This window comes from Xiphophorus hellerii, chromosome 9 (genome assembly GCF_003331165.1).
Source record: "Xiphophorus hellerii strain 12219 chromosome 9, Xiphophorus_hellerii-4.1, whole genome shotgun sequence".
In the NCBI taxonomy this organism is placed as follows: domain Eukaryota; kingdom Metazoa; phylum Chordata; class Actinopteri; order Cyprinodontiformes; family Poeciliidae; genus Xiphophorus; species Xiphophorus hellerii.
Window position 1 is genome coordinate 26,981,880 of NC_045680.1, and position 18,328 is coordinate 27,000,207.

At 39.6% G+C, this 18,328-nt stretch overlaps 1 protein-coding gene across 1 annotated transcript; it reads right to left on the reverse strand.

Moving 5' to 3' along the window:
• Positions 1 to 14,875: 14,875 nt before the first annotated feature.
• Positions 14,876 to 17,629, reverse strand: LOC116726187 (glutamine synthetase-like). Its single transcript, XM_032572791.1, has 7 exons — positions 17,486 to 17,629; positions 16,689 to 16,872; positions 16,438 to 16,599; positions 16,206 to 16,352; positions 16,003 to 16,130; positions 15,723 to 15,922; positions 14,876 to 15,639 (listed from the first exon to the last, which is right to left on the reverse strand). Exons 2-7 carry the CDS (start codon positions 16,852 to 16,854, stop codon positions 15,321 to 15,323), a joined length of 1,122 nt encoding a protein of 373 aa, XP_032428682.1. The 5' UTR covers positions 16,855 to 16,872; positions 17,486 to 17,629; the 3' UTR covers positions 14,876 to 15,320.
• Positions 17,630 to 18,328: the final 699 nt, after the last annotated feature.

Sequence of the window (18,328 nt, forward strand, 5' to 3'; positions counted from 1 at the left end):
GGGAGTTTGTGTAACAAATGTAAAGATGGTGGTTTTGATCCCTTACTGTTCATACTTGTAAATTTACAGCAGACATTCAGTTTTTGCCTTTATTATTCCTGACAAAGTAAACACAGGTATCGATTTTCACAGGTCTAGATGATACTTTTTAAACGAAATTTAACTTATGGGGGCTGTTGAGTCCCAGCAGGGAGTCGCTCGGAGCTAAGTCTGATCATCGGTCTCGATCCGTTCACATTTTATTAGAGTTAACAGGTCGAAATGAAAAAGAACACTAATGCAGACATATTACAACTTCTCCTCAAAATAACATTTAATAGGTTAAATTATACATAAGATTTGAGCATTTATTTCTATAATTAATGACAAGACTAACTATCAAGATAAACAACACTTTGTAGACCAAGAACTAACAAGGTTACTTAACAACTGCTTTAACTGCCACTGAATGTTTAGTTCAGTTTTTATTGAACTAAACACTTTGGGTACTTTGGGTTTTTAAATATAATGGTTCTGTTGTTTTATTTGGCCAGGCAGACAATGATGATGACTATTATTATTATAGTTATTGTTTAACTGAATATACTGTGCTATTGCTATTATAAATAATAATATTACATTTTGTTAGAGGAACCAGATTGTTGTGAGCATACAGCTGTTAACGCCATAAGATCCAGAACTGCATCACAGCAGAGCTGTGAAAATCACAACTATATTTTGAGATGACCCGTATGTTTGGACAATGGCCACTAGATGGCACCACTTACGCTTTCTTTTTCAGAGCCCATCAGAAACAAACAGCGGAAAATCACTGGTTGAACAGGAAAAAACAAAAGTGAAATGTTACAAATCTGTCAGAAATCCTCCTCATAGTTGGCATTTGTGCTGTTTAAGAACAGAACGTTCTCTGTCGTTTATAAAGAAAACTTAAAAATTCCAACTCTGGCACATATGTTGGTTTTGTTATGGAAAACACTTCATCTGGCTAAAACATGAAAGCATGAGCTGCAGGTAACTTCTTTTTTCATCCATAAAAGGCGCATTCCAATATCGATTTTCATAGCATGCATGATGTAAGTTATCAAAACTGATGAGTGTTCAATTTTGACCCTAACAGTCACACACTGGACAACAAAATCACTTTTACTCTGGCATCCTGTCTTCCTGCAGGTCTTACATAAATGATTAAATGTGCAGAGTTTTCTGCAATTAAGTTGTCAGGGATGTTCCCTGCCTTCTGCAGGGAGGAGTTTCCCAGGTGAGCAGTCTGGACTAAACTCTTAACAAATCCCTTTAAGACTGAGACTTATCCATGTATTGTTCGTTCCTGGGTGTCAAATTCTGATCTCTGTGCAAATCTACCTTTCTGCAGTTTTTCACACGTCAACATGACATCTAAGCTGAAACCAGATATGTAAATATGCTGCAAAAAAATAAGACTCAATTGGTGAAAACCAATTGTTCTCACTTTCTGACATGAACTCTGACTAAACCGTTTCTGTTTGAAATTATTTAGGATCAGCGAAATTATTTATGTTGAATCCCAGAATAATTCTGAAATTATTGCCTATGATTGTATTATAAGCCAAAGACTCAAACTTGCTGCTTGCATTTGCGAATTTATGGAAAATCAATAGACATCAGCCAAGATATCAGGAAGAAAGTGGTGGACTTCTCAAATCTGATGGAAATATGTATACACCAAAATGATCACCATACCATTCAGGAAGAAAACAGACTCCAAGATACAGATTCCAAAAAGAACAAGACTTTACTAAGATATTGGCTGAAACTACAAAAGTGTCATAATGAGTGAACTGGTTTATGGACCATCATGGACTGAAAGGCCACTTAGAAAGAAAGAAGTGATTACTCCAAACGCGACAACAGAAAAACTTATTATAGTTTGCAAATACACTCAAGGACAAAGATCTAAACTGACGGAGGATGGCCTGTTGTTCGGCCCATTGGGGGTGGCTGCATCATGGCGCTCCCGTGTTTTGTTGCAAAGCTAAACTGGTGTCATGAAGAAACTGTAAAAACATTGACACATCATCTCAAGTCTGGAGGTTATAGCTCAGACACAAATCTGTCTGCCGAATGGACAGTAACCAAGGATACTGCCAAAATACTTATAAAGTGGTTTAAGAACAACGGCAGAGAAAATTTGTGCTTGGTCTGTGTGAGCGATTACTGCAGTTCTGTCAAAGGGAATGAGCCAGAATTCCAGCATACCACTGCAAAAACATTGTTAAAGGAAACCCAGAAGTTTAAAAGGTTGTCCTACCAAATGGTGAGAAAATGTATGTATTAGACCACAGGACATGTCTCCAGCTATTTAGATATTTGTTCTTGAGCTAAAAGAAAGTTTGATAAATTCTCTAAAATAATCTTTCTCTCATTTTTTTCTGACAGAATTAATTTGCTAATTCTATCAGATGTAAAATAGGAAAAATTTGGTCAGATTTCACTGTAAGAAAAACAGCTACACTGCTTTTTTAACTGTGTATCTTAGGAGTCTTCAAGTCCAGTCCTCAAGGACCTGAGTCCTCCAACTTGTAGAAGTGTCCTTCATCCAACACACTTGAACAACATGTCTGAATTACCTTTTTAGTATCCTGCTAACTACCTAATTATTTGACCCAGGTCTGTTGAAAGACAATGGCCGCCAGTGTAGCTAAATGATCTGCCTTCAACCGTGCTAGTCGACGTTCTCAGGTCACCTACTAGAAATATCAAACAATGTTCCTCTGCAGCTGTGTTTGGAACATTTGATGAATCAGTCACAAATAACAGGAATGCTTGTATTGCTTCGGGAAAAATTAAAAAGATTTTCATGATGTGGGTTCTGACCTGAACTTTGAGCTCAATAAAAGTCTTGAATGAAACTCAGACTTTTTTTGTGTTCGGCCTCCCCATCAAAAGGAGTGAGGTAGAAGAGAGGTAAACACAGTGGGAGAGGGAATTTTCTTTTCAGTGGCTCAACTGGAAGTTGCCACAACAAAGCTGGATGTTACTTAAGTGCCTCAGAATGACGTTAAACGTTGAACCTATGTGCCGAAGCTGAAACAACAACTGGCTTAAGGAACATGACCCAGGAAGTCCCTGTTGGGACAAAGATTTCATTAGATTTCTCCCAGGATATCAGTAAGGAATCTTTTTCAATTATAGCAGAGAAGAGGAACAAGATAAAAAACAAAATCCAAAGTCTATTTCTATCCAGTCACTATGATTTAAGTAAAAATCCCAGCACTCCTAAAGTTGGATGTGAATGAGTATGCCTTTTCATCACTGGTGACCAGCTTAAGCAGAGAAAGTGCTGAGTCACTCCTCGGTTTCTTCGATTTCATGGAGGAGTAGACAGCTTTAATTGAGAACATACCAGATCTGGGAATTTTCCACAGGCTTCCGCTCCCTTTTCCCCAGAAAATCCTTGGATTGGCTTTGCTTTCGCCCGCTTGCTCAACTTATACCCCTAAGGGCATCTAACCACGCTATTCATGCTGTGACAGATGCCAAAAAACTTCCCAACATGACTTTTTGTTTTTTTCTGAAGCAGATTTTTGATAGTTATTATTTTGGATATAAACAGAATCAAATTAGTTTTTCATTTGCGTTAAAGGCTGCCACGTTAGCCAGGTTTGTGGAAGTTGTTGCATCTTTAGCAGAAAGATTTTGGTGCGTATTGCACAAAAACAAGTTTCTAATGTGGTTTAGTATATATTGACAGTGTGTGCAAAGCCTCTCTGCCTTTTTCTTCTCTTTGTCATTCAAAATAAACCCAGTTGTGTGTTTAGAGTTGGTCCTGTAGTGTCTCCTCCTTCACAAGGTGTGTTTCTGTATGACAGCAGCAAGATCTAATCTTTATCAAATCTTCTTCAGCTTTATTTTTGGCTTGGTTTGCCACCTGACAATTTGATTTAACAATATGTGAAGATGACAGCATTTCATATGGGCGGCATTAGAATCACCAAAGGCTTAACAGTTGTTTCTTGTTGGCACAGGGAATGCTTTGTTAACTTTATTTGCTGTGCTCTTGAACGTAATCTCCACTCAACCACATGAAACTTTTCCAGGCCTCTTTGAGATTTATTGCAGCTGACAGGTGAGTTTCACAGCATAATACTGTACCTTCCAAAAGTATTCATACATTTAGTCACTTAACTGACACAATTTTCAACAGATTTTATGGGAATTTTTCATACAAGATCAAAACAAGGTAGTGCATAGCTCTGAGGTTGAAGGAAAACTGTACGTTATTATTATTATTTTTTTTTACAAATAAAAATCTTTACTGTTTAGTCCGTTATGAGTCAGGGCTATTTTTGTATAATTCTAGAAGTTTTCTCCCAAACTTGTCAGCTGTGTGCCTATAAAATTCTTTCTAATCAAACTCCATCACATAGACATTAAATTGTTCCACATGTTGCAGGATTGCAGATAGGATGTTTGTCTTTAACTCTAGGCTTAAAATGATTTCTTCATAAAATCAAGAAAGTTACAGACATCCTCTTCATAAGACTATCTTGAGAAAGCAGAGCATCTTCAGTCAGAGGCTTCTTCAGATTTGTTGTAATACAGACTGCTACAAGAGATCTTCCTGCCAACAGCCATCACCATTTACAATAACGCTTTGAAAAATCTGAATGAACATTTAATTCCCCTTTAGGATTAATACGGTATTTTTGAATTTGATTGTAACACTTTTTTTAGGCTGACCACTTTTCCTCCCTCTGCTACTTTCTCCTACTCTCCATTTTTAAAATAAAAGCTAAAAGCTCTTCAGACTTAAACATAAATGTCAGACTTTCAGTTAAATGTAGTGAGTGATAGTTTTGTCGATAATGACGTTTAGTGGCTGACATTGAGTTTTGCTTCTCTGCCTCAAACAGCGCTGGGTTGGTTTTACAAAGCTACTATAAAGTTTGAACAACACGTCACTTAAAACATACATAGCTTTAGCATTTATTCAAAATGAAGACCTGACTCACCAGAAGTGTCAGTAAAAAGCACATCATGCTTCGCTAAGGATCTCTGTTGATGGAGGAGTTTGCAGAAACGGTTGGCTAATGCTAGCTTGTTTCCTGTTTACGGTCACAGGCTCTGGTTGCTACTTTTGTTCAGAACATGTTCTCCTCATAGTTCCAATAAATTTTGTGCAGACAAAACTTACCAAAAGTGCTCTTCCTTGTTTCCTGAATGAAGAACGTTGCTCTGAATGAACAGAGTTATGCTTCAGCTGAATGGGTCACAGAGCAGAAAGGTTGAGGGAGCAGCGACCGACACCCGCTCTCTGTCGATGCTCCTTCACAGGGAACTTCAGTGTAAAGCTGCACCTCTAGAACACTTTGATCAGTAGAAATCTGATTTATCAAAAGCACAAATTACCAAATGATATTCCACTTTCTCATATTTTAAATTCCACAATTCAGCCCCCATTTTCTGTCCTGATTGATGTTAGGCTTCTACAGAGGATATTGATTTTATCCTGTCTTTGAGTTTAAATTAAATACATTCTGTTTGTTCATTCCATTTATTTTACCTCTTGCTCACAGGTTTGTCTATTTAGCTAGATTTTTCTGTTAAGTGAAATCACTAGAAGAGCCTCTGCTGCCATTGACCATATTTGCGGTTTTAAAAGGACTTATGGACCTGAACCATTGTTTTTGTCTTTTTTCCCCCCTGTCTGCTCTGTCTTCTTCTACAGTGCAGTTGATACTTCAGTACATAGTTTGGCTACTCTACCCAGGTTTGAGTAAAAGTTCCTTTCTACTGTCGTCACATGTTTATTCTGGAGGAGGGATTGCTATGAAGTCATGATAAACGTGATAAACTCAATGTGCTCTTTTCAACAACATTGTGTGACTAAAAAAAAGAACTAAAGCACATTAGAGGTGAAGAATCCAGTTACCTCTATTTAAAACAGGCGGAATGAAGAAAGAGAAGAAAGTCTTCTCATTATTTTTCAGTTTCATCAGACAGTCCTACTTGACGGAGAGTGATTGAGGATCTTTGCTAGCACTCCTGAAACCAACCATAAAGTCTGCAGAACCTGGTTTTTCCAAAGCGGCATCTCGACCTTCTCCACTGCAGCAGAAACTTCGTTGTCTCTACTGGTGTAAACAAATTGCTGTCGGCATATACAGTACAGACCAAAAGTTTGGACACACCTTTTAATTCAATGAGTTTCCTTTATTTTCATGACTATTGACATTGTAGATTCACACTGAAGGCATCAAAACTATGAATAACACATGTGGAAATATGCACTAAACAAAAAAGTGTAAAACAACTGAAAATAGCCCTTATATTCTAGTTTCTTCAAAGTAGCAACCTTTTGCTGTGATTACTGCTTTGCACACACTCTGCATTTTCTTGATGAGCTTCAAGAGGTAGTCACCTGAAATGGTTTTCACTTCATAGGTGTGCCCTGTCAGGTTAATAAGTGGGATTTCTTGCCTTATAAATAGTCATGAAAATAAAGAAAACCCATTGAATTAGAAGGTGTGTCCAAACTTTTGGTCTGTACTGTAGCTTTAGAAAACCATTATGGTCTGCGTGAAAACAGAATTTGTTCAAAGGTAAAAGTCTGCAAGTGGAAAAGAAGTGAAGGAACAAGATCAGCCGTAGACGGGGTGATTTCCGATAAACTCCTTCGAGGCATTAATTACTGTCAGCAGTTAGTGAATCTCCTGGCGTCACGACCATAAACCTGGTCAAACCAGTTTTAAGACGTTGCCAGATGGCACAAACGTTGTTTTTCGGATTATAACTAAAGCGGGAATTTTCCCCACATAGCGTGTGGCTCACTTGTTTCTGTAACCCCCTAAAAACGCTTGTGTGACCATTGTAAATTTCCACTTTCTTTAACACTGAAGTGGGGGCGAGGGGTGGCAGTGCTGACGTTACGGTTCCTGAGGGTCTCGAAATAGGGCATTGTAAATGGTAGAGGGGCTTTTACACAGAGGGGGAGGAGAAAATGTGCAGCGAAGAGCAGGGAGTCCAGACAGCAAGTAAACAAGCTGACTAAAAAACAAGAAACTTTGCTTAGTTTACAGGAAACCTTATCAAGCCCGTGTGTTCTTCATGGACTGTTTAGCAATAATCAGGAAAGCTTAAAAGGTAAAAAAAAAAAGAAAATGTTAATCAGGGTAAACAGTTACTCTGATATTGCAGGGTAAAATTTTATAGGAATTCTTTACAAGAGCTGTGAGAATCAGTTTTTTTTTCTGAACTAGGGAGGATTTTCTTTTCTTTTTTTCCCCCCTTAAAGGAAAAAAGAAACGCGTATCACGAAAAACCCCAACACAAGAATACAAAGAAAATAGAACATCATGTCCGAGTTGTACATTCGTAACTTGACACCAGTGATTACAGTGAAAGAGGATGAGGGAGGTGAACCTCTGAGGAAAACGTCGTTCAGCCTGGTTTTGTTACTGAACACAGAAAAACAGAGTGAAGTTGGAGCCAAATGTGGCTCACAGTTCTGTCAGTCAGCCTGACTGTCCTCTGTTCTGGAAGCAATACGCGTTTCCTCTTTTGTTAGGACTTTAACAAAGCAGCATGACTAACAAACTATCTCATGTTGTACTAGTGCTAAGCCACATACAAAGTCTTCCCTGATATGTAGATAAGAATGATAATCTGAAGAAATTAATCATGATATCAACGAGAAAATCTTATGAGAGACAAGTTATTTAGAATAGAAATATTATTTATTGTCTCTCAGTGAGGAAATTCAGATGCCAGTAACAAATTAAAGATAAATGGTATTTAATTCAAATTCAGATATACTTTATTGATCACAAAGGGAAATTAAATATTGTAACTCACATTAGTCCAGGTTTTGAGAGTGTTCTTGTAGATGGTGATGGCTGTGGGTGGGCAGGATCTCCTGTAACAGTCTGACCTTGTCAACCTGACATTGATGTCCTACAGTGTGAGCTTTGCATCATGTCACGTTGTTCCCCCATCAAAAACATATCTGTAGTGTTGTTTTGATTCTTTCATGCATGTTATAGAATTCGTTGAATCTCCTGTGGCGTCAATTCGTCTGCATTAGATGCCTGGGTGGACCTAGCCCCGCCTTCGAGACGCAGCTCCTCCTCAAAGCTGCCGTTTCTAAGCTTCCAAACTTCAGCCTCACTGAGCAGCTCTCCCCTACGTCTCCGTCATTAAGCTCCTTCAGACTAGCCAGTAGCAATTAGCAAACACCTGGTGGAAGTGTGCATCTGCTGATAGGAGCTAGTTCTCAGTGAAACACTGGAAAAAAATGTTGTTGAAATCAACAGTCTTTTAAACTAGAAAGTTAAAAATAAATCAGTTCAATAATCGTTACATTTTAGTTTACATCTCAGTTGGTTCTGTTTAACTCTCCCTACCCGCCACACAATCTTTGGAAACACTAAATTTGATAGACATGAGGAGGAACAACTTCTGAGTCTGTTTTGAACATGTTGCAACACAGTTGGGTGTCTGTAATAGACAGTAAATCAGTTTGATAGGGGCTGGGCCTTCCTAGTAGTGTTCTGCATCAACTTGCAGACAAACACAAGTTTCATGCTACCTGTGTCTGTTGCAGTGAAACGCCTGTTTTAGAAACAGAAAGCCAGTAAAAAATAAAAACAAAACTGCATAAAGTGACTAAAAAGCTTCCATCATTGATCAAACAATCTATCTTAATGTAGTTTAGTGGGGAGTTTGAGTCCATGTTTTGTAAGCAACCATGGCAACAGATTTTTGTATCAAGCAGCTTTAATAGTTAAAAACTAACTTTCTACTTTTCTTTAACCTAAAAAGTTCTGAATGAGTGCTTCTGTTTTTCTGTGTCTCTGCTCTGTTTTCTCAAGCCTTCAGTCTGTTGTGCCAGATGGCCACTGGGACTGGGCCCAGTTCTGGTTCTGGTTTTGGTTCTGCTGGAGGTTTATTCTTGTTGAATTTTTCCTCTTCTCTGTCGCTGCCTGGATGCTTAGTGTTAGCATGCTGCAAGACAGAGAGTGGATGTAATTGGTGGGTTTTCTTAGAAATTCTTTTTTTTACCATTTTGAACAACAAACTGAATTTCAACTCAATTAAACTCAATTCTGTACATAAAGCCAGTTTGCGATGCATGCCATCTCTTAACACTTTACAGAAAAAGTACATTTGTTCACATAATTATCAAACCATGCAGTCACCGCATCACCCTGACCACTTTTCCTCACTTCTTCTCCTTCTTTCCAATTTGCACGATTTGCTTTAAATTCAGCTGTTAGCTGCACCTGGTCTGGGTTTCTGCTTGGCTGCGATTCCTTCCTGGAGCTGATATGATTCTGCCAACAAGTTAACGTTCTCCCTCTCCTGCTGTTAACTTCTTACTTTTCTTTAACTTGCAACAACCCGTCACAAAACTAAGATTTTCATGGGACTAATTACATAAATCACAAATTAGGACATCAGCAGTGCCTGGAGCTGGCAGCGCACTGAACTTTTATTGGTGTAGGTAGGATACTGACTTCAAATTAAAGCATGAAGTCAGTTCTCCACCCAATAAAAAAAAAACACTTAGAGATGCAGTAGTGATAGATTGGCAACGAAGGAAAAACGTTTAATGCCGTTTACAAAGTTTAATCAAGCAGCTCCCACAAAATGACTCACGCATTAGAAACATACATCTCCAAATTAATACATAAATCACTAAACGAGAGCGAAGGAAAAATAGAATATTTTTCGGTCTTTATTAGACCTAAAATATATTTGGAGGATAGAGGTGCATTAAAAAACAACAGGAATGAAAAGCACAGACATCATCATGAATTAGAGACCACACACCTTCAATCAATCAATCAATCAATCAATCAATCAATCAATCAATCAATCAATCAATCAATCAGTTTTATTTGAATAGCATATTTGTGCAACATGGCAGTTGAAAGTGCTTTTGTGAAAACATAAAAACACATCAGATAGTGAAGAGTTGTGAAAGCCAATAAGAGTCATTACATTTTGTCACGAGTCGTTGTTAGCAGCATCAATACACACCAAACATGTTGGTCAGTCTTCCATTTATTACGGTTCAAAAGCCATCTTGTATGAGGCAGTAACCGGAGCAACCGCTGACAATCAGCGACGCTCCTTGTGAAAACACTAGACAGCATGATTAATGAGTTTGTGTGAGTTTTTGTCGATTCAACCATTGGAAAGACATCCAATGATTCAATGATTTGGTTCAGGTCTTCCTCAGACTCTTCAAAGTCATCATAAATCACTCTAAACAACTTTGACCAGATTTGCAGCAACTCTCCAGTTCTCTGGTAAAGTCAGGCCAGAGGCTCCTAATCCTGGACACATGGTGAATGAGACGAAATACAAACTTTATCAGTAGCTGTTTTTTTTTGTTTTGTTTTTTCTTTCCAAATAGGATAATCTGAAATAATTCCTGTGTGATTTTCACTTCTACATGCAGCTGGACATGGAGCTGAGTAGAGGACCGGTCATCATTTTCCTGCTCTCTCATGTTCCTTATCAGTCGGTCAGCTGCGGGGCACATGCAGCAGCACAAAGAACCGCTTTGTTCCAACATGACAGTTACGATATAACTTAAACTCAACCTGGTTGTGTCCAGGTTGTCCTATTACCAAAAATATTGGTAATAGGACACATTAGCTGTGTAAATTTAGGGGCAATTTTTAGCATGAATAGTTCTTTAGTGTGATTTTATAAAGTGGTTTTGTGCTTGTCTTACTGGTTCTTATGCAAAAGGAAAAATAAATGTTAAGTTAAAAAAGGCTTGTTTTATGCAAAGAAACTAGAAAGGGCATTTCCAGTCCTGACAATCCGGTAAAATCAGTTTGATTTTAGGACCAAAGTTATAAATTCGTTGCATTTTCAGCTGCTGTGATTCTCTGTCACACTGCACTGAGTCAAACAAGCCAAACCCTTGAGCAACCTGTTCCCCTCCTCACCTGTGGGGGGCGCTGCACCAAGAACCACTGACGGAAACAACACAAAAACCTCTGAAGAAGACAGTGATCAAAACTTTCTTCTTCACAACATGTAAACAAGAGTGATTGTAGAATTTCTGTTTTGTTTTTGACAAAAGACCTGTTGCCGTTTCTCCCGCTAGCGTTAGACACGTGTTTGTTTTGGTGTATTTACCCAGAATACACAGCGTTGTCGTCAGTTTCCTGCTTTTTAAATTTCCTCCGGTCCACTTGCTGTTCACATATGCAATCAAGCTTCATCAGAGTTCACTTCAACCAATCCAACATCTAGGTCTGTAGGCAGACCGGAGTTTGATTACACATTCACACCTCCCCAAACGAACCGGACTCTACAGGCCAACAAACTACAGTTGGATTAAAGCAGACTTCCAGTTCATGTTTGTGCATTACAAATTTTGAGCCCAGGGTCATCAAATTCAGTCCAAATTCTTTGAAAAAGAGTAAAACAATTATTTTTAAAGCCCAGTGGAGCTCTGTGAATCACACACGAACTTGGAGAACTTCAACACAGGGCGTGAAAAAAGCAACAGGAGGAAACGTCTGCAGAACAACAACAGAGGAATTGGTTAGTTTTGTAGAGCGCTCAATGCCACCCTCCTTCTTAAATTGTCTCCTGGGTAGTGAACCATACCACAAAAATTAAAAATGTCTCTGAGGTCATGGAAACGATTGACCCTTTCAGGTCAGAGGTGACCATAAGGTCTGCTCTCATCGTGCTACTGAAATGTTCTTGCTCCGTATTGCAGATACTGTCCACAGAACTGCTGGTGGTCTGATCTCCGTCCATGTTTAGCTTTGCTTTTTGAATCTTTTCTTTCTCATACCGCGGCTCTGCTTGTACAGCTGTACGATTTTCCGACTGTCAGGCCAGGAACATCGTAACAGCTTTTTTTTCTCAATGACCCAAAACCCAGAAGCAAGTGAAAAGTGTGTGTGTGTGTGTGTGTGTGTGGGGCGGGGGGGGGGGGGGGGGGGGGGGTTCCAGTGGGAAAGGGGAGGTGGGAATCATACACAGTCAGAGCGCTGTCATCAGTAGAAGTCGTGATAAAAGGCCTCTGAAGCACAGGAGATAGCCTGCATGTGATGAGATTAGGATGAAGCTTCATTTGCTTTTTGAACTCAACCCACCTGATTCACTCCACACTGACCAGAATGATGTATTCATGTCTTTATTTGCTGTGACTGGGGTTTGTTGAAGAGAGAAGTGAGATTATTTAGCCTTCAGACATGCTATGTGATAAGGCTGCACAACACTGGTTTTGAATGCGTGTGTGGGGGTGTGTGTGTGTGTGTGTGTGGGTGTGTGTGTGTGTGTGTGTGTGTACTTGTGAAAGTGGTAGAATGTCACTTTCACAGGATTTGCCAGCGAAGGGAGGTCTTTAAACCTCAATCTAAAGTTCTAATAGTTAGATTTAGAGGTAAGATGTGAATTAACCTTTGAATATAGCAGCAGTATGAAATGTTTACAAAAATATGCTTTTTTTTTTTTTTACATATTTGTTAAAATACTAAAATACTGTCACTATGTCATGACAGTATTAGAAAAATAATTTGACTCCAACACACCTGTGTAGTGACAATACTTTACGGTCAAACAACGGGCAATACAATATGCGAAGGCTGTGCAGTGGAGCTTTTGCAGTAACAATGCACTCATGAGAAAAAAAACTCAACAAAACACTTGACTGGATGTCTGCCAGCTTGAAACAGGATTAGCTGAAAGCATTAATCAAAGCACCTCGTGTGTGGTTCTTGACTATTTGTTTTTTTATCAATTTTTTAAGTTTCTTCACTTTTGTCGACACAATTTCCTGCCTATCTGAAGCATCAGCTGCACCACGGAGTTTGTCCTGAGTGACTTATTGCGACTGGAGGAGCATTTCCTGACTGCTGGACTTGATTAAAGCAGACCAGTGCAGTATAATTTGGGCTTTTTTCCCCCCGTTGGCAGTTAGCTCTGAGCCAAATTGAATTTGGTTTGGTCTCAACTCCTGTCAAATGCATCGCCGCAAGCGAATACCACCACACACACTCTGACTCCAGCTTATGTAAGGGCTGTCACGCGAGCTCCAAAAGGACCCTCCTCGACATGACACAGCAGAACCTTTACAAAGGCACAGAGAAAATGTCCTGCACCACGGTCAGTAGCTGTGTTTCCATTAGTCAAAAAATTTAGCAAATTGAAATTGCGAAAATAAATTTGCTAAACGGAAACACACTGAAAAACTCTCAGTTTTGGATAAAAAACTTTTGTTCTATGAGATGGTTTCTCAGTTGTAGCCAAATAGATTTAAGTCACAAAACTGCAATGGAAACAGTTTTTTCGCATCACAGGAGTCACAGTGGTATTATAAACTAGCATTACCAGAGAAGGGTCATTTAACATTTCTACCTTTGGAGCCCAGAGACGGGTCGACTGACCTGAAGGATTTTAGCTAGCATCCTATAAGCAGGTGTGAACAGGTGCTTTTGTTCTGTAAATAAGGCCATTACTGGGCCCTGAGTCCAGGGTCTTTTGACCCTCTTTCGGGACTTCAGGGGGGAGGTTGAAAACCCTGGTAATGCTAGGACATGAAGAAAAATCTAACCAAATATGACTAAAATTACATATTTTGAGCACTGAAATTGAAGGACAAATCCATTACTTTCATTTTTAAAACACACATGCAGACCAAACAGCATCGCAGGAACTCCAGATAACCTCACAGGCATGTTTGGACTGCAGGAGGAAGAACACTTGAACTTTAATTCATGACCTGAGCTAACATTAGCTTAACTGTCCTACTTCTGATCTAACAACAGATTCCCAGCACTTTGTAGTGTCAGGTGTGATCACGTTCTCAGTAAACAGATCTTGTGCCACAGCAATCACTTCATAACTCTTAAAAAGCAGGTTTACCACTGAAGCACTCTTTCAAAGACTTAATGAAGTTCAAAAGGTTATGGTGGCGACAGATTTCCTTTAATATGCTTTCAAGGTTCCTTCCAACTTCTAGAGATCTCTCCCTCTGTAAAAAAAAAAGGGGTTATGTGAAGAGGTTTAGTGTCTCAGCATTGGCGAACACTGTAAGAGTGTCACCACTGATTATAGTTGACAGGCCTTGAACTTAAACTGTAACACACTGACCAACAAGCTTGGTGACCTTAGGATAAATTAAAAAATATATACAAATCAGAGAAAAGGGACTTGTAGATAGAATATGAGTTGAATAGCCTGGTGGCGCCGGTGCATGGCAGCCTTGTTTCTGTCAGCCTGTCCCAGGGAAGCCAGGGCTATCATTCATTAGCTTGTCAAGATCAGAGTTTGAATGACTGAATGTAGTGTAAAGTCCTTTGGACTTGATATAGAACCATACAAGGTATCTAAAAAGAAAAAAAACAAACTTGTTTTCTGTAATCTTGGTAATAGAACCTGTACAGTGGGTTTGACAGACTTATATCAGCGTACAAGGTTAGGGTTGTAAATGCTGCCCAAACTTACTGCTCTGCAGATAAACTGTATAATGCACAGCATGCTATTAATTGTTTAGAGATTTCCAAACAGAATTTGCCAGTTTGTCCCTTAATTCTGAACAACCCTTATGTTGTCCCCATCTTGTCCTTTAAACGTTATCAGGGCTTGTTTCAGTCAGTTAGCTCTTCTGAAGTCAGTCTTTTATGACAATGTTAGACACATTTCAAGATTTACTTGTATCTATTGTAACTTCAGCCCGTTTGGTCCTGCTTAACGGAGACGATGTGTGCCCAGGTCCTCTAAATGAAGCACTGTTTGCTAAACATTACGGCACATTTCCTTTAACAGCAGTCACATTTCAGAGATTCAGCTGACATTCTACTCGTGACAAGCTGGTTTGTGTCAGAATGGAACATGCAGACAAAAAAAAAAAAAAAAGTAAAAACAGAAGCAATTTATTGAGTTAATAACTCGTGTAAAAAGGCAAGGCAATCATGCTTATTTACAAGCGTATAAAAGGAAAAACTGGCATACACTTAGCAAAACGTGACAAACTGGGACAGAGGTCAATGTTTGTAAAAAAACATTCAAATGCCTTTAGGATCCTTTGGCTGAATATCTGACTACAGCAACAAGTTGAGGCACTTTAACAGCTTATATTAGTAAAAGCTAAACAGACAATGGTGCACATCTACAGAAATTATCATTTGAAACGAACAAAACCCACCGTTAATAAAAGGCAGCGTTTGCAACAGTTGATGCACACAACTAAATGCAGAGATACTTTAATTGTTTCATTTGTCAAACAACAAAGTAAAACAAGTAAAGTCTCTCTATTGAGTTTTAAAATAGACGAGTGACTAAACAAAGCTTAAATAGTGACACTATTTGTTGTAGTCTGTGGGCTCGTCATCTTCTTCTTTAAGCAAACAGGTGCGCACCAACGCCTCCGTCACAATGTAAGGGTCACAGTTGGCGGACGGACGGCGGTCCTCGAAGTAGCCCCTCTTCTCTTGTCCCACCGTACGGGGGATGCGGATGCTGGCCCCGCGGTTGGCCACGCCAGCCGAGAACTCGTCGATGTTTGAGGTTTCGTGATGACCGGTCAGGCGCCTGGCGTTGTCGAGCCCGCCTTTAGGGTCGTACGCCCGGATGTGATACATGTGTCTCTTCGCCAGCCTCTCAATGGACTCCTCAATGACTCTGAGGGAAGAGACGTTTAGGATTAGGAAACGTTGAATCATGAACTTATCGGACAGAACTCGATGGACTGGTTGGGTCCTTACTTGAGTCCTTCTGCCTCACGCATCTCCTTGGTGCTGAAGTTGGTGTGGCAGCCAGCGCCATTCCAGTTCCCTGAGATGGGTTTGGGGTCGAATGACACCACCACGCCAAAATCCTCACAGACTCTGTGAAGGATGAAGCGAGCCATCCAAAGATGGTCCCCCATGTTGATTCCTTCACAGGTTCCGACCTGGAACTCCCACTGAAACAGCAGCAGCAACATCTATGTCAATTACCATGAACGTAAACAGTGTTTTCTGTGATTTGTTGAGGGAAAAGTACCTGTGCTGGCATGACTTCAGCGTTTGTTCCACAAATCTCAACCCCAGCGTACAAACAGGCTCGGTAGTGGGACTCCACAATGTCCCGGCCATATGCCTTATCTGCTCCAACTCCACAATAATAAGGCCCTAAATGATGAAAATATGTTAAGGTTAGCAGTTGAGGTGGCTCTTCAAAATTTATGTAGCAACTAAAGATCTCACCTTGTGGACCCGGGAACCCGTTGGAAGGCCAGCCGAAGGGATGTCCGTCTGTACCCAGGATGGTGTACTCCTGCTCCATGCCAAACCATGGGTGGTGCTGCTCAACCATCCCCATGATCTGTTTACAGCTCGCACGCAAGTTGGTCTCTTTTTGGGAAGCAAAAGAAAGAAGTTAGAATACAAACAACAACAACAAAAAGATCTTCTTTGGCTTGTTTTTCCATCCGCTCACCTGCTGGCTTGTGGTTGTACTTCAGCACCTCACAGAGCACCAGCTTATTGGGGTCCTTTCTGAACGGGTCCCTGAACATGACCGCAGGGACGAGGTACATGTCGCTGTTAGAACCCTCTGACTGATACGTGCTAGAGCCGTCAAAGTTCCACTCAGGAAGATCTAACAGAGGAAAGGGGAGATCATCAAAAACCTGCGACAAGCATCTGAGAGCAACAGTTCAACCTCACTTTAACAGATGTCGATCGTACCTTCGATGGTTTTCGGTTCACAATCTAGAGTTTTGGTCTTGCATCGCAGTCCCTCTCCTGTTCCATCTATCCATATGTACATGGCTTGGACCTTTCCTCCCTGAGGGAGCTCCATGTACTGCTGCTTAACAGCTTTGCTCAGTTTTGAACTTGCTGAGGTGGCCATCTTTCCTGACCCTGGGACCTACAGAGAGGACAAAACAGGATGGGCTTCTCTGTTGGAATCATTTTGTTTTAATAAACATTCCTGTTTATACAACCGCTCAGTGAACAGAGTGTAATGTTCAAAGGAGAGTCATCAATTTTAAAAAAAACCCAAAAAACCATTATCTGTCAATATCACCTCACCATAATTTCCTTTAAAAAAAGATTAAAACTGGTCATCTTCCTAAAATCATGGCCTAAATCTTTTTTTTTTTTTTCCAAATGTGATTTTTTTTGTGTGTGCCTAGTTTACATTTTGGCAAAAAAAAAAAAAAAAAAAAAAAAAAGGTGGCGACAATATGACTTATTATTTTAGGAAGGTGAAGAAATTTAAATTTAATGCCAACTTTATGGGCAGCATTGTAGATATAAAAGGTTAGTTTGATGTGAAATAAGCTGTAGTAACGGCTAACTGTTGTACATCTCTGATTAAAAATGGCAGCATCACTGACAAACATTACAAAGCTATCCTTTGTTCCGATCCAGCTGCGGACATAGAGCCTACGTAGGTAAGGAGAAAGTTTGCGACAGACGAAGCAAATGATGGCAACAACTCAGAACAGCGCGTTTGTTGACGACAAAAACTCACATACCTGATGTTAAGTGTAGAAAAATATCGAAAGATCAAAAGAGTATCTTGCTCTGTGCTCGAAGTGTCTCTTTTTATTGTTGTTCATTCCTGCTGACCCCGCCGCTGCTCCTTTGCATTTATATCCCTGCCTAGCATCTCCGCCGCCTCCCATTGGTCCGAAGCGAAACGTCACCAGCCCGTGATGAAGGGATGGAGGAGGCACGCGCTCTGACACTTCAGCGGCGAACAAAGCAAATACTCTCCACCCTCCATATTTCATTAAAAGAAAGACTTTCAGCCCCCAAAGAGTCACAAAAAGTATGAACGAAGACCCGGACACTAAGAAGACACGATAAACTGCATCTAAAATGAGACGCAAACTGTAGAAAAAGTCCTGGTTGGAGTGGGAATCTCAACAAACCGAGTGGTAAACAGTAAAAAGTGTGCCCTCTAGTGTCCGATACCTGCCTGTTCAAATGTTTTTCTTGCGTGAAGTAAGGAAAATGTAAATAATTTTTAAAAATGTCTTACTTAAAATTTAAACATTAAATTAAAAAACTTTGATATTCAAACTATGAAACATTGCCTTATTTAAAAATAGGGATGCACAATAATTTGATACATTTCATACTTAAATTTGCAAAAATAATTCAATAAATATTACTTGAAATGTGGTAATAAAAAGTGTGGATATCTTACTGAAATAAAAAAAAAACTAAAAAACGTAAACAAAATATAAATGGCACCATCTTACTCAATACAATGATCAAATACATTTCTTATTTACATTGTCTTTATTTAAAAAACATCTTACCCTTTATTCAATAAAAGAAAAACATAAAATGTCTAAATAAATACATGTTTT